Below are 21427 nucleotides of genomic sequence, written 5' to 3'. Positions count from 1 at the left end.
TCTCTAAAACATAAATATGATATGTATAAAATATATATAAAGTTGGAAATATTCTGTTGGAAGAAAGGAGCTACACAAGGAGCTATACACGAATCCAGCCGAATATAAGGAAAGAAGAGAACCAAGAGAGACTTTCTAACTGGAAATAGTGAAAAACATGAGACTGTTATCATTAATATCATATTTCTGTTGAAGAGAACAGTCTTGCTTCTTAGTGAAGAGGTGCATCACCTTCCCAGCTGGCCAAGCCACATAGCTCTTTCTAGCGCCAAGAGAAGGCTATGTGTCATGGCCTGACTCGCATGGTGTGAAAAATGCTGCTCTGTAAGCATGGCACAGCTGACCGGCACATGCACTGTAGTTATGACATTTTCCAGAAAAGGGGGCAATGAGAAACTGGTTGCATTCATTTCTCTGGAAGGTAAATAGCTTCCGGATACCGTCTCTCCAAGAGCAGACACACTCTTAAAACATGTGCTGGAAAGTATACTGTAAACATGGAATGACGAAGGTTCCTGGCAAGAGCTAAATTTGGACAAAACTTCCGCCTTACCAAACTTTATTCCACTCAGTTACACCAGCAACACTGACTGGTTAGATCCTGATTTAAACCTCCAAGCGTGAGAGACCAGACTGGCCTTTTGGTTCTTAAATACCCCACCTTCCTACTTGCTGTACATCACTCGCTTCTTGCTCATTTGCTGACCCAACCAACTTAACCACACATCTTTTTTCTCCTCCCATCCTGCATGATATTTCTCTGTAATTTCATTGAAAAAAAAAAAAAAAAGTATTTTAAATGTTGCTGAACTTTTAAGAACCATTGGCATAAAAAACCCAATCCTATAGGTCTACCAGAGGTGTATTATTCATTCAGCTTGTCCCAGTCAAGGCTGTCCTGAACTCAGATGGTACATGTCGTGCTGGTTTTTTTCTGACGCACTGTGATATACAAAATAATCACCGTGGACAACGAAGTCACCATAGTGCTCAAATCAACTACCAAGGTACACATGGAGACTCTCAAACTGCCACAAGCTGCAGGTGTGACCAAGCATGAAAAGAAAAGCAGCCTCGCGTACCTTATAACCTTAACAGCCAAGAGAGTTCCACATCACCAACCTTGCCACAAAACCAGGCTGACACAGGAGGATATGGATATCCAGCCTTAACACAGCAATTAAAAGTACCACATAAAGACAGCAGTGACTGGTACAAAACTACAGCTGATTATACTTGTATTAAAAGCTAGCAACACAGGAAGAGGTGAAACTTTAGCTTGCTCCAAGAAAGTAAAGTAAAGCAGACTAAAAGCAAAGATAAGCTCAAGTAGGTGAGACATTTAAGGAGGACTTTTTTTTGACAGGAAGGAAAAAAAGTCCACAGTTCTGGGGTTTTGTTGGTTTTTTGTTTTTTGTTTTTTTTAAAAAGGTACATTTGCCAGAATGTTTTTTCCTGTAAATATGAAGCATTCAAACACTACTTTTTTTCCTGTCTACTTTTTTCTCACATGCTTTAAAAAGTGAATACAGCCCTTACAGTCTGTAGGTCTGTATGTATTAGAGCTTCTGTTTAAAAATTCTTCACTTAACACCTGAAGAAAAATAAAGAAAGGGAAAGGCAGGGATTTGTGAAGAAGCAATATTTCCTTAAAAGACAAACAGAAAAAAAAGAGCTAGAAATAATGATGAAGAAAAGGGTAAGAGGAAATAAATGTTCAGTTAGTGAAAAGGAGGATAAGTCTGATGCTGACTTTTCACAGGCCGCCTGGAAAAGAGGCCTGGAAGCCACAGACTCTTAATTTTCAACCTGCAAACACATTCATTCCTGCATTTTGCAGGTGCAGCCATCCCATTCCAAACACTCCATGTTTTCTTTTACAGGAAAGCTGTGTACAGCACGTTCTTCAGGGAAAATGCAGAGCTGACAGCTGAACTATGGGCAAAAGTCCAATGCAGCACAGGGCAAATGCTGGAATATGCTACTCCCTACAGAGCAGTGCATACCAGTCCTACTGTGCACAGCACCATAGGGACCCAGCTCCGCTGGTGCTACCCATTCTAGGAAGTGCTCTTGTTTTTCAGGATTATGCCCCAATCTGCAACACCACAAACACCATCCCATATTACTGGTCACAGAGCACATAGTAAGATGCTGAAAGCTTCTTCCAAGGAAGAAAAAAAGAAAACTAGACCAAAGCACACCTTCATTCCTTCACAGGAGGCACAGCAGTATAAAGATACTGTGGTAAGCAAAATGTAACTTCAGTTTGCTGCTAGAACTGTGGGGGGGGAGGGGGAAAAAAAGCTATGGATTGTCTGATACTCATACAGAAAGCAGCATCGCACCCACATTTTCAGAAAGCCACAAGAGTGTGTGGGTTCTCTGTTTTTGGAACAAGAGCACAATGAAAGCAAGCTTGTTTACTTTACACACTGTACAAAGACTTTTTTTTAAAAATAAATTGTTGAAAGGATGCCTCCCCTCAGAGAAGTTAGCAGAAAATAAAAGGCAGATTTATACCTCAAATCTATGCAACTATCTACTCTACAAGGCATCACAAAGACTGCTTTATATCAGACAGTATGCAGATCCCAGGTGCTTTAAATATGCCAAAAGCATGCACAGCATCTCCACCTGCAATAGCTGCTCACTCTGAGAACAGCTGGATGACTAAAAACAGGTTCTTTAAGTAGCCTTCCATGAAAAATGCTTTTTGCTAATGTGCCAACCCCACACTCCCACCCAAACGACCCCTGCTGTAGTTGCCATCAAGCCTGGAGCACGTATTTTTGTTTGTTTGCTTGGATTTTTTAAGTCTGATTTATCTCAAATTCCTCTAGAAATTTTCAACTACAGCAATTACAACACGGTGAAACTCCTACTGACTGATAATTTCCTTAAGAAATTATCATGGGGCTCCGATTCATAATTCCTCCTGGAAGATGTCTGTTGGACTGCTTGCAGGTAGAATGCCAGGACTAGATGTAGGGGAGATCTTGGAGGAGACAGGATTAAGATCTGGGTCTATGTACAGATGGGACTCTCAACCCAAGACAAAAGAAACAAGAGTTAAAAGAGCAGGGAAATAAGAGGACTAGAAGGTAGGAAACAGCTCTCCTAGGAGAAGTCTGAATGCCAAGACTACAATGCTATTATGTTGAAAGGAAAGCATAGCACTAACATTTCTTTCATGGCCATTACCAGAGAGAAGAGCCAGATATGCTACTTTCTATGTGTTCCCCTAGGACATCCACAGGAAGCTTCTGTCACAGGTCAAGAAACGCAACTGTCCTGAGAAGTCTCACCATTCGCACTCAAAATCACTAACTTAACAAGACTGTTAATATCCTACTGGTGCTTCAACCTGTCCCAATGCTCCATTTAACTTTGTCTGAGGAGGAAAAAAACCCCACATCACTAATGTTTGAATCTTTAAGCATCAATTTCGTAAAAAAAGAAGTGAAGATCTGTAAGCCACATAGTCAGATCTGACATATTAAAATGATTAATGTATCCCCAGAGTATTCTTCACCTCATCTTTTCTTGAAGGCCTCAGAAGTTTACTTTAAAGAGCTAATAGCAAAGTAGACCGCTCTAGCAGAGTAGACTGCTCTAGCAGTCTTATCTTCTCATTTTATTTCCCAAGGATCCCACAGGCCTCTCCTTCTTATATTATCAGAAGTACCTCTTACAAATTAACTACAGGCATCCCACATTAAGTCATGGCTGTGCTTGTGCTTAGGACAGGCACCTGAAGCTCTACAGGTCCTCAATAAATAGGTACATGGTCAACCTATTCACTTACTCAGTCACTCAACACCCATCCACACCTTTGAAATTATGAAGTCATTTGGGCACAAACTGCAATACAAAAAATTCCTTCTAAATATAAACCCCTTCTTCTTTATTACAAGGGTGATTGAACACTGGAAGAGGTTCCCCAGAGAAGGTGTGGAGTCTTTTCATTCATCAAGATATTCAAAATCCAATAAGACAGAGTCCTAGAGCAATCTCCTCTAGTTGACTCTGCTCTGAGCAATTTCCAGAGGTACCTTCCAACCTCAACCATTCCACAACTCTGTGGTTAGCACTGCTACTTGCATTTTGCTTCAGCAAGTCAAGTGACACATTGTTCCTCTGAAAGACAGCACTGACTTCTTATTAGATTACTATTCCACTCCTCTCCCAGCATCTTATATAGGAATAGGTTTGCACAGAGTCTGTTCACCACTAAAGGAGAGCACTTGGAGTAGTGTTACTCACTCTTATTTCTGCATCCCCATTTGACTTGTGCAATATAGGAAGTTACCAGCAAAACCACGAAGAGGTTCTGACCACTACCAACACCTGCAGGCAGCTAAAATCCAGGAGCTTAATTAGCATTTCAGACATCCAACAGCAATGATAAAATGTAAAATGTTATGATTTTATAAATAAATTATTACGGCTTCATTTAAATATGAATTGTCTTATTTGCACAAGGATTCCTCCTGTTGGTCCCAACTGCCAAACAACAGCAGAACACTAGGTTCCACAGACTGTTTTAAAGAGTCAAATGGTCTTTCAAATAAAAATTAAGGAACACTTCCTCAGAGCCACTGATCAACTCCCAATTAATGCTCCTCTCAACCAACAAAACCTAAAAGCCTTGGATCAATTTCCCTCTTTTTGATCACAGCACATAAGGTGCAAGGGGACGCTGCTGCTGGAAGCAGAGAGGAATATTCAGTTTGGGACAAATATCAAAACCAACTGTCAAGCCAAAGTCTAAAATCCTACAGACTAGAGGCAGAGTAAACCATCTTGGTAAACCAATCCCTTGTTTTTTGAATATTTGTGGATTATGTGTTTGCTGAAGTATTCTCAGAAGACTTTATCAACCTCAAGGAATATTAATCAACTCTGGAAATTCCGGAGAGTACAATTAACTAAAAGCCTGGACTGAGAGATGGGTTTCACCTCAAGTTCCAAACATGGCCAGGCAAGCTCAGCGCTGAAGATATTTCTCCCATGGGAAGGTTAAAAAGGTAACAAGCTCACCACTAGCAGTGTTGTCACTAGCTTTGCAGCTTTAGCCTTTGGTGATGGTTTTGTTATGGGTCTGGGTTGGTTTGTTTGCAGTAGTTCTGCAGCTTCCCAGTAGCAGATGAGTGTCTGATCACGAGTTCTGGATTTAAGACAGATTTGTCATTCCTGCGTAAATATAAGTCAAATACATAGGCACTGAGTGGCCGAGTCTAGTGCCTACCTCAGCGTCACAGGCAAGTGTATCATGATCAAGCCTAATCCTAAAAGCTGCCAATTTCTCAATTTCAAAACAAGTGTTCAATCAGTTTACCATGAGCCAACAAAGCTGTACAAAACCCCCACCATCTGTCCATCTAATCCCACTTTAGACAAAGTCTTCTCCATCATTTGTTTCAGAAGAGTCCTCTATGTCCCCACTACTCATTGCTTCAAACATGACATTTACGGCATCCATCTAGAACTGCACAGTTGAAGGTTTGCTGCCATCACGTCATCTACATTGAAGCAATTCCACTTCAGGAAACAAAAATCTTAACAGGCTATTCTGTATCTGAGATCCATTAATAAGCTGTTTGTTTTGCTACAGACACTTAAAGAAACTTTAAGAGGCACTTGTAAGATGCTGCAGCTTATGTTATCATTCACTTCAGAAAGCAAAATAATTCAGCGGCTGCTCCAATTGAGAGTGCTGTGAAGTTCAATTGACAAAGAAATGTTTTGTTACTACCAACCTGGGCAGAATGAGCAAATTCACCTCTGCAGGTGAGCTATGAGTGAGCCATCAGCACTGCAGGCTGCAGCTTGAAGAGATAATAGCATCCAAGTAGCTACAGTGCTTCCTTGCACACAATAAGGCCAGGACTAGGCTGACAAACATGAGCAACAGAACATTTCAGACATTCCGACTGCACGTTAAATAATTCTGAAGGAAAAGGTATGAGGCTTTCCTCTCTCAACACGTACAAAGCAGGAACACAAAGATACAGACAAGCATTGATGTTCAATCTATAACCAGGGAAATTCAAGGTTTATGATGCTTTCAGCCTACCATTTGGCAAGAATCCTGCACATGTAGTAGCCAAGAGACTGCTTGACAGCTGTCATTTTAAGAAAGAAATCTTTCGCATCCTACCAAAGTCAATTCTTGTGTTCAGTGTAATGAAAAAATCCTTAAATACATAATCTGCATTAAAAACAAAAGAAAAACAAAAACCAAACCCAAAAACGCTTCACATCTTGCGCACTTTCTAACACTAAAACCACTCTTTTTCTACGTTTTTAACATGATGACCACATGGTGACTTTCATGTTTGAAGCAAGAGGGCACATTTTCAGTGGGGAGGCTTCTGTAGCCCTCACCCACTTATTCCAGGCTTTACCTCTAGCTGAGCTGATTCAACTTTGCTCTAGACTAGATAAATTAAATAACTTTGGTCAAAAAGAAAACAAGCCCACCTCTTTCTGTGTGAGGTGGGCTTTTTTTTTTTTTTTCCCCTCTCTCTCTCTTTTTTTTTTTTTTTTTAAATTTAAATACAACACAGATGTGGAAAAACCAGAGTGATGTGGTTTACAAGAATAGCCCCTCTAAACAGTTGCATTGTCATAACTGCAGCCCAGGGCTTTGAATAAAAGAATAATAAATAAATACAATTTTGAATAATAAAACTTCCAACTGAAGTTGTTTGCAAAGGTGCACCCTGATCATAATTAAAGGACTAATGCTCTAACAATCTGAATCCTTTTTGAAGCTTGAGAGGAAAAATGAAGAGTGGGATAATGCCAAGTTCACTTTCAGCAAAGCACAGGTAGACATAAAAATAATAAACTAAAACTGTATATAGAGGTCCTTCATCCATGGCTTCCTTTTAATCAGTAGGAGATTACAGAAAAAGTGCATGGTCACCACAGTCCTTTTTAAAATTTATGTCAGGTTTTTAAACATATATGTTTTGTTCCCTTTTTGTTTCTGCAGTTGAGTTCAAGTATTATCATTCACGAATATAGCTTTTTTTTTTCTCGCAAACAAATATAATCAAGTGGTGACTTCTCTCACTTTTTTCCTATTTAGACAATCACCAGGAAAGAAAGAGCCAGATGATACCTAAGCAAATACTGATTATCAGAAACAGAACAACGGTCTGTTCCCTTCCAGCTATATCACAACAGTGTGAACAGAGGGAAACCACATACCTTGTTACCTCCTGCTGCAGTCGGGAAACACTGGGCACATAGAACATTACCCCAAAGAAAAGCAAAGGCTCATTGGCAAATTTGTCCAGCTGCTTCTTCAGAGGCTTTTCCAGTTCAACCCAGCGGGCTTGCTGGCTCTTGCTGAGAAACGAAAGGCCGAAGTAGTGTGTCTAGATATAGAAACAAAATAGTGTCAGTTTACCTTTTTCAGCTAGATCACACATCATCAATGACACAAATGCAAATAAGAACAGACGGCACTGTGTAAATTTTTCTCAACGCAAAATCAGAGTAAATTCTTTTTTGTTGTCCTTCTTTATTTTAAGACAATCTTGAAGACAGTAACAAATCAATATTGCAATATAATGTACTTCATGGAGTACTATCTGCCCCTTACTATCTCTCCCAAATGCATATTAAAAAGCTCTAGCTGACATTATGTCACAGACGACAGATGATTTACAGGAAGTGTCTGAGTCTTTGTTTTCTTTTACACCTGTGTATTGTGAACAGACGGCAAACACTGTCTGGTTCAAAGCACAAAGGCTTCATGAGACTTTACATCATGCCCACTGTAGACAAAAGACAATGACTCTTCCACTATAAAAAAGACTGCAAACCCACATGCATATGTCAAAGTATATCTACTGATACCAGAACCGTTTACCCAACACAGAAAATGTTTACTTTTTTTTAATGCACTCACAAGGTTTTATGATGGACAAGCGTTACACTTAAAACGTGCGCCATACACACACAAGTTGTTTGCTCTGGGCTTTTACAGAAATAACAGGCTAAAAACCTCAGCTATTTCCTACCCTGTGTAAATATCAATGGCTGTGGTACCTTCTGCATAAGCCACATGGTACTGCTGCTGGTGGAGAGCAATTAACAAGGAACAGTGTTCAGAACTAGAGCCTCAAACCTATAAATTGGTATTAAGCAGCTGAAGCAACAGCCAATCCATCATGAAGGAGTCTATCGAAAAGCCCTTAAACCACTGTATTAAATACCTGATCTACCTATGTGGGCAAACGCATACTGTAATAACAGTAAGTACCACAATTAACAGATCTGAAGAAAAGGCGGAAAAAAGGTGTTCCCATTTAGCAAAGAAACTAATCCATCAGTTGCCTTGAAATCTGACTGTAGCTCTAATGTGAACTTCATATCAACATATTCATCTTCAGTATTTCAGCTGACAGCACGTGGAGATTTCCAGCAGTGTCTTCAATACAAAATACCAATCTGTACTAACACTGTAATGAATGAAACAGAAACTATGAGAACTTTTGTGGACACCAAGTAGATTTAGGATCTGAAAGTGAGTTCATTTCTATTTCTGCACATTTCTCCCATTTTATTTCAATAAACTTTTTTGGGCTTTAATCCAATTAACTATCTATTCAATCAAAGCTTTCCAGTATTTCCATAGATTAGATTAAGCCTAAACAAATAAAATACATATTTTGTTGTTATAGATTAATTTACCTGGACAACAGTCATTCAATAGGCAGCCACAATCCTTTATACATAGCACCACATTTTAAATAAAGATGCTTGAGACAAAGAATAAAAAAACCCCACTATTTGCTGTTTTATAAAGCTTCCATTTGAAATTATTTTTAATAAGTACCATCCCTGGAGGTATTTAAAAGATGTGTAGATAAAATGCTTAGGGATACAATTTAGCAGTGGACTCAATGATTCCAATGGTCTTTTCCAGCAAAGCAATTTTATGATTCTATGATATTAAAGAAGTCTGGCCTATAAATAAACCATCAAGATTTCACCAACCATATTTCCCAGATGTTCATGCTTGCAATTATGAAGTCTTCAAAAGAAGAAGACAAAGTACAACTGTTACACTTTGCAAAAGCCACCATCAATAACTTGCTTCCCTTTGGTAAGGATACTTCTCTACAAACAATCGCATGTACCATGACATAGCATACAACACAACTAATCCAATGTCAAAAAATTAAAATGAGTAGAAACGACAAGCCAGCAGGGGCAATATCACTCCAACCATTTTATAGCTGAGGTCTTGCAAGAGAGAATCATATGCAAAAACTCTGAATTGGAGTACAGGTGTATTTACTTTAGGGTCTCATTACATTCATGTTTTCAGCTTTGGAGGCTGCCCAGATTAGCATTTAACTAAGGTGATAACTAATTCAGCTTGATTCCTTAATTAAGCCTGACAAACCTGCAGTACAGCTGGAATCCTGCTCAACCCTTTTGCTTTAACCTTTGTTCGGTATAGTGAAGCAAGCTAGTGTTTCTTTTTGAAGAGAATCAATGCAATATTTCCTTCTACCACTTAAAGGCATCTTCAATAAATCAGTCAATCCAGGGCACAAATAAATCAAGAAGTCAGCATCGCCCATAGGATAAATTTAAAACTAACCAATTCACTGGAACATGTCTACTTTCTGTAGTCATCACTGGATAAAAAGTTCTTTCTGACAAGCTCACCATGAGAGTAATTATATTAAAATGAAGGCAAGAGAGGCAGAGGACACAGCAAAGGAAAGGAATTCATGTGAGGACAGAAAAAAGCACAGCAATTTTACCAGCTCACAAGGGAAATGCTTTAATCCTCACACTCAACAAGAAACAGTGCAGAGTTGTGAAAACAGATCTTCCATATTACTTTAAAAAGTAAACAACTAGGGGTGAAATTTGCAGTGTCAAGTACCTGTAAAACATCTAGCAACCAAGGTGAATTGGAGTTTGAAGTCTGTAAGAGTTATTCAGTGCATTAAGAGTACTGCAATGAAACAGCTCATATGAACAGTGTCCCTCACCTTTGAGTGGGAGCAGTATGACAACAGAAATTTAGAATTGCTACAGTGGATGGCTCTTCAAGTACCAAATCCAGAATCCTGAATCACTTCCAAGGAATAAGAAGCGAAGGGAATGCAGCGTTTAAGCTTCTAGACTAAAGCAGATACAGTGGACCAACCATGGCAGCATGCATTTCACACAACTGAAAGGTGACTGTTCCCCTGAAAAGCAACCTGGAGTGGATCGAGCAATTGCAGATGAAGCACAGGGACTGCAGAGCAGAGCTCAAGTCACAAATGCATGCATGTTGGACAGATAACCAACTCAGATTATCAGAATATCAGTTTTCCCTTGCTATGAACTTCACTTTTCTTGAAAACGTTAGCATTTTTAAACAGACTACAGAGGGGAAGGACTTCTGTAGCCACTACTGTGGATGCCTGAAGAGACTCTCTTCCTTTGTAATTTTAGTAATTCTTAAAAAGGAACAGAGGAACGTGGGACTGGAAACTGGACCATGACATGACTGTCCAGAAGGCCTTACAGAATCTGAATCCTGCATTGCCATACGCTCCAGTCCACAAAACATTTTTATGGTAGAGAAACCCCACAAATTAGATGGGGGAATATAAAAGGGGGGTCTTCTTCTCTCTAAGCAGCTGATTGAAAACTAGGTTGATTCCAACAACTGGTCTGTTTGTCCATCGGTACAAAGTGAACCACTGACTTTTCTCCAGTTTTCCTGGAATAAATACCAATACCTACACCTGGCAGGCTCTGAAGGAACATGGGCTGGTCTGGTAGATACATCAGCAAAGTGGCAAAGAAAGTGAATGATGCTTTCACTTCTAAAAAAGTAATCCTTTTTCCGGTCACAGTTCACAGACTGGTGATACACACTGAAGGAAAGCTTTCCACAATGTTAAATCCCTGCAGAATGGATGTGTGCATACAAAGAGATTCAGTTGCTAGTGCTTCAGTCTGCCTAATGTGCAAATACACAAAGAGCTCTGTTAGAAAAGAGTTTACATTAATCTTCTCTCAAGGTTTAAAAATTTGTCTTACTTACCACACATGACTTCATACATGGTACAAGGAAACTGGCTTACACTCTTCCAGGAACTGCAGTCCTCTGCTAAAGTATGGAACAAGAACTAGAGTGCCTGCATGCCCCAACAACACTACATGAAAAGGCAATCTTTGGAATATGACGAATCACAGAAGTAAACTGGATGCACAAAACCTTCGCTGAGAAATCTTACAAATTGCTGCCAGTCCAGGAAGGAATATATTCATTTTGGACTCCCAGCTAGCTCTACTTCAAAGTTCAGAACGACCTGTGCCTTTATGTCAGGCAAGAAAAGTAGGATTGTAACAACAGGAGATGACAGACACTCACTAAACCAGCAAGTCTCATACAAAAGGACCCAACAAGACAGCCTTGGTGTTTATAAAAGTATCTATTAAAGTGGCCAACTTAAGATTTATTTACCGTTGTGAAAGCGGCAGAGTTCCACCTCCACCAGTCAAAAAGCATTAAACCCTGCTATCCCAGGGGTGCTCACACAGAGGGGAAATTTCCATTTACAACAGCCAATTGTTCCTAGAGGGTCTCTTGTCCAAGCACTGCCTGCAACCCATCCCAGCTTTGCTGGAAAGGCGAGTCAAACCAAGCCAAACTTTGAGGCAACTTGGCTGTCCAACACAGGTTTTCAGTTGCGCTCTATGAAGAGGAGACACCTAGGGCACAAAGAAGAGGTCAGAATGGCAGCAAAAGGTCACCCCTGCACAGCAGCCAGCGTCCACCTGAGGTGCTTGGCCCACCACCCTCTTGCTTTGGTTTGGCTTTTGCAGTACCATAGTGCTGGAAGTACCACTGTGAAATTCAGCTCAAAAGAATAATTTTGGTTGGAAAGGACCTTCTTGCCACTTCCCTCCCCTCTTACAATACATCAGAAAATTCTATCTTTCAATTTTTATAATTTTATAAAGTGAATTAAGGAAAACAAAAAGGAGAGAGAGAAAAAGTCTCACAACAGACTTGTACAGATTACTCTGATATTTCAAGTAGGTTCACTTAGTCTCACTTGAAGGGAAAAATGCATTATGCTGGGGAAAAAAGTCCTTTTTATAATCTCCACACATACATACAAGGTTGTAAAATTATGTCTCTGGCCTTGTCTTTCCTCCCTTTCCCTTTCTCCGCTCTTCTTGTCTTTACATGTCAAGTAATGGCATAAGAGCTAATTTTATTGGAATCAGTAACTATTCAACTAGAAGATCTGACACTTTGTCAAGAGCTTTGCTGAAAAGGATAAACCCAGATTTTACAGTAGTTACACGGCTACACTTTCTCCTGACCTATTCCTGAACCCTGACTCAATCAGGGAGGGAGTTGCATTCCCCAGAGATCAAACAGAAATATGCATAATCCATTAGATATCATTTTTCAGTCATGTGTGGTATAATGATTGACACTCCTTCAGAACAATACATACAGTAATCTCAAACACTTTTGCTTTTTAGTGAGGGGGAGAGGGTTGGACACGGTTTTTTTATATCTAAGAAATCAGCTTCAGTGAAACATGAATGTGTTCCTGACACAAAGGTAAACGTTGGGGTACACCTAGGATTTATTTAAACATAAGATCAAACTAAAGTATCAAACAAAAATTGATCTTTACTTTTAAGAGGACATACATTCTTACCTGAGACTGCATGGAGAAGATAAACACTGTTTCAGTACTGTTTGTGAACACAGGATTTAATGAAGGTTAGATTTTCTCTTACATGTACATCACAGTTTGCTGATCAGAATTTCTATAAAAAGGCATATTCCAGCTGAAGTTTTTGCTGCATTTGGGGAATTTAAAGTCTCTCTCCAATATTGACATTTGGAAGGATTTTCTCCTCTGTACACTTAATGGCGTTCTCTCCTCTACTCAGCTATCCAGTTGCTCAAACCTTGTAGAAATTTGAGTTTGTCAAAGTATTTTTGACCCTTCTTTAGAATTTGATTGGCCAGCAAGTTAAGAAACGAAGGTAAGCCTAGAGAGGGAAGTAGACAGTCACCAAATGACTCCATCAGCCTAGTTTCCCTGTATGCCATGGCAGGAATACTAGGACGGGCAGCAGAATAATTCTGAGAGAAAGGACAGCATCAGGCACATCTGAGCTTGCTAACTTTGATTATTCCTCATTAAAGGAGCAGAAGAGAATACAGAGAGACACTCTCAGAGTTGAAATAGACCAGTAATTCTCTGCTGAAAATCTAAAGCAGCAACGGATGCTACCAGAACAAAAAAGAAAGAGATATTACAAAAACACACAACAACTGTAAAAAAATGCTGTACTGTTGAAATCTGAACTTAAGAAAATTGGCTCAACGTTGCCAAAAAGTTGTTTAGAAAAAAAGTGGGGAGAGTGATGAAAGAAGGGGAAAGTGTTCCAACAACATCAAAGCATTCTCTTCTATATCGTCAAAGTATTTTTTTATCTTGAAACAAACTTTTTGTACTAACATATTTCTTTTTTGCATGGCACAAATAATTTCAAAAATGAAAAGAACCCCAAAGAAACAGAAATTGAACACTGACCAAAACAACTTCCTTTGCTATTCTACTGTCCAATCTCTTTTCTCTGGAAAATTTTGAAACTTCAGGCCATGTTCCAAAGTGGAACAAAACACGTTCTGAAATCACAAAATGCTTTGTGGAAAAGAATGCTAACCCACTGACAGTGCTATTGTTCGCAAATGCAGGTGGAGGTCCAGAGAGAATCATCAAGCCCCAGACTTCTGCTGCAACAACTAGATAAGCCCATAAGGAATAGGAGGAGAATCGTTTCATTCATTTCATTTCTTTCTGCACTGGAATGAAAGAGATGGATCTAACCTCTCTATAAGGATGCACTAAATCATCATCAGCAGAAAGGGAAAGAAAAGAAAAAAGGAATTATTATGAAAACTTCATCTCTAGAAGGGGAGAAAGAAGATGATTCTACTATAATCCACAGTAAAAAAAAAAAAAGTATGAAAAATCACTATGTAATATTCTGACCTGCCCTATTCCTACCTGTACATTCTCCTATTTTGCACATACACATACAGAGTGAGATTTCTCTCCCAGTCTTTATCATTATTGATGTACAAAACACAGATTTAGTTTAGTTTTCATCTGCACTAGTTATTTCCTTCCAGCTGCCACCATTACAAAGGGCCTTAGACCAACAAATGTAAGACACCACAAGACTATTACATTTTCCAGCTGTGCTTATAGAAAGCATCAGCCAAGACAGTCAGATGATAACACAGTGATTTCCAGGGAATAGTTTTCAATTTGATTTGCAAAAGCCTAGAAGCATGCAGGGTATATGTAAGGGATCCATATAAGGTAAATAAGGAAAGATAGTTCATTTGTGCCATGCACCTTAGAGAGGTATTTCTAAAAAGTCCTCAACACTTAAACACTGAAGTCTACAGCAAGAAGTAGAAAATAAAGGACTTCGGTCTTTAATGAAGTAAGACTGGGTTTCTTTGGGCTTTTCATAAGCACTGGGAATGTAAAAGAAGCCTTTCAGAGTTTCGGCTGTGAAATACCTCAGTTAAACAAAAGGAAGAAAAAACTCGTCATCCGCAAGCTGTTACTAGTTGCTCCTGCTACTAACACAACTGTTGCCTTTGTCAGTATGTTAGTAGCAAAACTATATTTATAAGAAAGTGGATATTTAAAAGTCAGTGGTCTCCTCCTCACTGGCGTAATTCAACCAGCAGTGCTGGTGAAACCAGGGGTTACATTCATCTAAAAGTTATTGTAACTTGGTGCTTGGCATCACATTTTAGAAAATAACACCCATCACTTTCTTAAAAAAAGAAGAAATGTCATCTCAGTATCACAAACAGCTATCACAGCTATGACAAATGAGCAACAGCACAATAGCCCAAGTGCTGTTCTGCCTTCAATTTTCATGCAACCATGTTTGTCCAAGCTCCAGCTGCTGATCATATCCATGCAGCTCAGAGAATAACATGATTCAAACAAACAGACTGCCTGAGCTAAAAATGTGTTGAATTATACAGTGACAGATGGTCTTTTGGGTTACTCTTACCTCACGTAATTCCAGCCTCTGAGCGACAGCTTCCAAGCACTCCTGTCCCGTGCTCTCCACAGAGAGAGTGCACTCAATCGCATTGTTGTCCAGCAGACGGATCCTTGTCACAAAGCAATTCTTGCTCAAGACATTGTAGCGCCTGGTCCGCCGCAGTTTCAGCCCGAAAGGCATGGTTGTTGGCCTGGAAGGTCGCTCCTTCCCTATACTCTTCCAAGGGTTTATCAGCACACTTGTCGACTTGCCTTGAAGGCTTCTTCAATTGGCACTACTTTCCTCCAGAAATAGAGGTAGCTGTCCATTCCCAGCGTGTGCTTCAGGGGATTCCTGCAAAATACATACAAATAAGTAGTTAAGCAGGAAATAAGATGTTCTTAAAGATCAGTGGAAAAAAAAGAAGCTTAAAGGAAGAGAGTCATACTTAAAACCATATAATAAACATCTCCACATACAGGATTGCCAGGCACTTACTACATCTCCCAAAAGAACATCTTACACAGCAAATCTTCCAAAATTTCATTTTGGTGCTGAATTTAAAGCATGGATTTCACTGCAAAGTTGTTCTTTGAGAAGCTCAGTACAACGGGCATCTCTACAGGGCACACATCCAGAGGTGCTAACTCTCCCACCATTACCCCCACCACAGGGGTCTATAACATAATCTTCAAGTTAAATTTTGGTGCCCTCAGGCCAGCTTTGAAAGCTAGCTTAAAAAGCTAAGAAATAAGGGCATTTAAAAGAGGTGTGATTTTGAAAGAAGAAAGGCTGTCTGCAATCAGCAGGAAATGCAGGAGCTCAGCACCTCTGAAAAATCAAACCTAAGGTATGCATGTGAAAGGCAAAAAGCATCCCAGCCATTTCAGAGAAGGCTCCTCAGAGGCAATCCCTGACATCTTGCTCACTTCCAGATCCAAAGTAAATCTCCATTTGACTCTGTCAGGAGGAATGAGTAATTGCAGAAGCCGCTATCAGAGACCAGGATAAAACCTAGTGGGCAGAAGGGAACAGATATCATGGATGTCATTTCCAATTACTACTCCTGAAATTTATCAGGGACACCTGCAACAAATACAAAGTAGGCAGAAGAACTAGAGATACAGAAATAATAACATTTAAGAAGCTATGATCCTTATCTGTGAAATCCACTTTTTTAAAAAGTTGCACTGGCACAACCAGCTTTAAAACTGGTTTCCAGATGCATAAAGGGATAAAATAAAAAGCAAATTACTTGCTACCAAGCCTTCCTGGTTTCGTTTGAATATTCTGGAGAAACAGATAGGGGGACACTAACACTGGCATTTAACAGTACATTTCCCTTAAGAAGTAACACTGCAAACAAAACCCAGCTCCCATTTCCTTGCTTCTTATGAGATGCAGCGGAAAGCATTTCCAGCTGAGGATGCATCATTTAGCTGTATGTGACATTTCAAACAGACACATTGCTCACATGTATCATTTGGCATAGAACTGCATGAATCAGTTATTTGCACTTTTTACTGAATGTAGTTGCTATGGAGATTATTAGAAGCACACTGATTGACTACAGTGATTATCATTATACAGAAACGCAACTATCACATATTTGATAAAGTGTATTTTCCAAAGCCACTGCATCTTGGCATTTATTAGGGGGTTAAAGCAAAACAAAGAAACCCCACACAAACAGAAAACCACAAGCAACCTCTCACTGGTTATGTATGCAACTCCCCTGACAGTCTACTAGCTCTACCAGAGGGGCACGTGCTATTTGACTGAAGTGCAAACAAGCCTATCAAATTAGCCACTATTGTTTAAATGCCCCATTTCTAACATTCATGGGTACAGATATACTTTTCACATCACTGCACAAGAGAGCTGTTATACCTTGCATCACTGTAACATCAGAAGCTATCAAAGACACACGAATACATCCTCACAACAATCTGATGAGGCAGGGACATGTTACCCATGACTCACAGAGGAGGAATTGAAACAAACATTAACCAGCTTGTCCAACATCACTCAGGAGAATGGCAGATCTATGTACTAAAACACACAGGCCAGGCTAGTGCTTTAACCCCAACCCAACCACATGGCAATTACCTTGCCTACCAACCCATCCAAAACTACAGCATGAACTTGAAAACTGGGAAGAATGTAAGGAAATTTCAAAGAAAAAAGGGTGGGGATGACTATGCCTTAGTCCTAGAAGAGCATTTTTATTCAGTCTCTGGCTTGCAGATTGCTCTAAGTCAGATACATGGAGAATCTTAGCTAGCCAACTCAATTTCTAAAAAAAAAAAAAAATATAAATATCTTATCTTGCATTACTGTTAGTTCCTGTATAAAGGAAATGTTGACATAGATAGCAAATTAAGTTACATCATATGCTTACATAAACGAGGCCAATATTTCCTCTATTTTTCAAGAACCAGTAAAGCAAAAGGAGTTTTTCCTCAATTCTTTTGAAGGCAATCAGACAGTACTATTTTCTAAAGGCAAAGACAAACAAATCGATTAATGGTTCCACTTTGTGTTTCTCTTTCATTTCATTTAAATATACATGAATGTCTGATGACAACTCTTTCATACAAAATGTGGTACTTCAATTAGTTTCCAAGTAAAGAAAGAATTGCAGTGGTGAAGCTCAGACAGTTCAAACCAGCTCCAATTGGTCCAGCCTATAACAAGTATTAATTCTCTAATCAATGCCCATGTTTAACTTTTCTGTTTACACATCTTCTGGATATTTGACCAACTTTCCACTTGGGTTTTCTGTTAAGTTGACACCCACAAAGCTTCTGGTAAGCTTTCTAAATAAGATCTCAAAAGACACTGGTCACTTACAGGTTCCTAAAGCAAACAAGGTATTTAGCTTCTTTATATTTGTATAATCTTAAAAGCATCAGGAGCATCCAATTTTATTCAGTTATTTTGTACACAACTAAAAGAAGAAGACCTGAGATAAAGGGGTTCGGTCTTCCAAACAAAGGATTATTTCATTACAGGATATCCCTTCTTAGTTAAAAGACTGCCAAGGAGCAGCAACATCCCTAACCAAGTAAACCAAACTATACAGGCGTGCACAGCACTCTCCTCCTCAAACTCATACTTTCACTACAATTAAAGCAAAACAAAAAATTAAAATAAAGCAAGCCTATAAAAATCTAACCAGATAACCAGGAACTCATTCTGCTTTTAAAAAAGGATTTGTTTTAAGAATGAGGTCAAACACAAAAAAAGGTGTAACTTTTTATTTAACAAATTAAGAAAATCAACTATGATCACCTTCAAAACAGTTCCCTTCTGAGTTAACACACAGCTGCATATGATGCTGCCGACATTCAAGAAATCGTTGTCTGAAAGGCTGCTGAGGATCTCTATCATTTTTGCTCACAAAAAATGAGTTCCTTTGAGCATAAACTTCATTTTGGGATCTCCTCACTGTAGGCCTCAGTTAATAAGTGAAAAGTTTCCATTGCAGATTTCTTCAGTTTCACAAGAAATTTCACGTTAACTTCCTGTTCACTCTTGCACACCAACATTTTCTGACCGAGGGTAAGCAAACCTATATATCTAACAAGTGTCCACCTATACTGTGCGAACTGATTGAGTTGAGCCTTGTCTCACTGTGACAGGTTATAACATGTTCTATAACCATCTCTTTGTCTTTTCTCTCCCCTTCCACTCCTGGTTCCCAAACTATGGGGTCACTCTCGGGGTCTTTTGTGTCGGACCTCATATTTCAGGTATGAAAGAGACAGATGTCACAACTTTTAAACTGACATCTTCTATCTAAGGATTTATTTTTCTGGAGAGAAACTAGACTGAAGTCTTCAGGACCCTTGGGTATTTTTTGTTTTTTTCTTTTTCTTCCATGTTTTGATTATTTTGGATACTTTCTTCCTCTTCCCACCATCATACTTCAAATTTATGCATCAATTGATTTCTGCAAAATTAAGCTTACTCTAATAAGCATGCTGAATTAAATAGGGATTTTTAGTAGGAACATATGCTTGGGAATTTAGGTTCATACTGCGAAGTGGAAATTGCCTTTGTTTAAAATACATACTTCGTAGCCATATAAAAGAAAGAAAAAATAATGAATAATGTCTCCCAACCATATAATGTCCCAGAAACCACAATTACAAAAAAAAAAAAATAAGGCTTTGCAGAAGCACAAACAATTTACCTGTCCATCTAACCACTCATTTTTAAGTGAGCCACCACTAATACCCAATATGAATACCAATAAAAAAGTAAAACCTGAAAATCAGAAGTTAAAACAAGGTCCTTCTAAAAACCAAAAGCCTGGCACTAAACTCTCGAGCACCGCAGAAAGTATCAGTCTGAGAGAGTAGGACTTTTGTAATGCTTAGACAAGTGTGTGCTGATGGCAGGGCTGTAATGAAGCACAGGCATGGCCGGGCAGCAGCAGGAGCAAGGCTGCCCCATGGTGGGGATGAGCTGGGAGCCAAGGGTGACCCTGGCAGGTAACTATCATCACCCACTGAAGCACAGCCCTTCAGGAGATGAGCCAGATGTATGGAATTGTTTGCTGGAAACAGGACCATTGACAGCCCCAAGCATGTCTGGGGTTGAACCAGGTCCAGAGGCTACTCAGGGAGCCCCATCTGGGGCAGCAGGAGACAGCACTGGAGACCACCAACCACAGAGCTCCAACAAGGACTGACAGCTCTGGAATTACAGGAAATGGAGGTCCCAGACCTGTGGGCAGAGAACTGACTAGAAACCCCAGGTGAGGTTTGTCAGGGCCATTAAGGCACAAAGGTATCTTAGTGGATTCTTGGTAAACTTTAATATTCTCTTGTTCCAGCAAACCAAGAAAAAAACTGAACAATAAGCCAACTCCTTTGCTATCACAGACATTGGCAACCCATTTCTATGTTATTTACTTGAAAAAGCCATATGGATAAAGTCAATGGCTATAGGGAACGTAGGAAAGACTGAAGGTGGCAAAAGAGCATAAAGAATGAAAACAGATTTGACACAGAATAAAAGTAAACCTTTAATTCACAATCTTATTCCAAGCACAACAGAAGTTCTCTTGATAGCTTTCACTAGAAATCAGCTTAAAAATGGAGCCCGATACAATCTATGTCTTAGCTTAAGGCATGCTTACTTATCTCACTTGATAACATGCTGCACACGGAAGCCTTACCAGCACATTGCCTATGCAAAGGCAGCAGATATGTGTGCAAGATCTCTCCCCAATGGTATTTGGTTCCCTCACGACACTCCTGCATCAGCAAGGGGACAGAGGAGAAATCACTGAGCATTCTTGCAAGAAGTCCTTCTGTGGACAAAAGGTTCCAAGAGATACCACTCCCCCATCTTTCACCAACAGAATACTGTTATTCATACACACAGAGGTAGCAAAACCCACGTCTTGTATTACCAAGAATATCTTCCCAGCACAACACTGAAACACTTTGAAGCCGCAGATGGCACAGCTCTAGCAGTTTAGGAATAAAAACACTTATCATGACCTGCAGCAGTAATGCTATCAACCAACCTTCTTTACTGGACAGTCCTGTCTGAAGAACTAGGTCAGATTCAGACCGTGATAAGTAACTCAGAATTGCTCCCAATTTAAAAAAAAAAAAAAAAATTGATTAGTTTCTGTATAAAAGTCTCCTGAAGGGTTTCGATTACTTGAAGCAGCTAAAAATTTGTGCCTTTCCGAAACAGTATTTTTTTTTTCAAGACATTGCAGTGAAAACAGGTCAAACCACTAGTATGCAAAAAGCAAAGAAATAAATATTTTACACCTTTTCCAAACCTTAAACCAAAAGAAGCCAGAAATATCACAAATTCTTCCTTCACTCTCCCAAAGTCAGCCAGGGCTGGCCAGATTCTGTTGTTGCTAGCTTTTAAAGAAAGACTAAAGGGAGCGAATAAAGTGTAGGTGTTGCATAAGAAAGAGGCCGACAGCAAAAGCTGCTTTATGTGGTGAAGGGCAGCACTCCAGTCACAGAGAATTCTCCTGCCTCCTTAAATGCATTTAAAGTCCATGAGAAAAGAGAGGCTTGTAAATAATTAAGGCTAAGATAACTCTGAGGACATTTCCAAGTATGTGACTTGCTCCTCTATTACAGACCTCATATATTTAACCATACTACATTCAAAGGAACTTAAAAAAACCAAAAATCAACATCTGATATGAAACGTACTTAGCGCAGAATGTTTTCTCTCACTTCATTTGCTTTTGTACGTAATTTCTGAAACTCCAGGAAGAACGCAATTACTGTCAGACTGCAGCCTGTATTTACCAACAGCTCGTGGCACTCCTCCAAGCATTCCTAGCACC

The 21427-nt window shown here is 39.4% G+C and overlaps 1 protein-coding gene across 2 annotated transcripts in view; it reads right to left on the bottom strand.

Annotated features, from left to right (window-relative positions):
• PTPN14 (protein tyrosine phosphatase non-receptor type 14) overlaps nucleotides 1-21427 on the bottom strand; it is a 114587-nt gene that overhangs the window by 55730 nt on the left and 37430 nt on the right. For both annotated transcript variants that reach the window (XM_054060923.1, XM_054060924.1), the window contains exons 2-3: nucleotides 15118-15444; nucleotides 7222-7391 (exon numbers count right to left, since the gene is read on the bottom strand). In XM_054060923.1, the coding sequence (XP_053916898.1) occupies nucleotides 7222-7391; nucleotides 15118-15291 (344 nt within the window). In that variant the 5' untranslated portion in view covers nucleotides 15292-15444. The remainder of the gene's footprint in view (nucleotides 1-7221; nucleotides 7392-15117; nucleotides 15445-21427) is intronic.

The sequence above is a fragment of the Cuculus canorus genome, chromosome 3, assembly GCF_017976375.1.
Source record: "Cuculus canorus isolate bCucCan1 chromosome 3, bCucCan1.pri, whole genome shotgun sequence".
NCBI classification, from domain to species: domain Eukaryota; kingdom Metazoa; phylum Chordata; class Aves; order Cuculiformes; family Cuculidae; genus Cuculus; species Cuculus canorus.
This window is presented reverse-complemented; position numbering and strand designations above follow the sequence as displayed.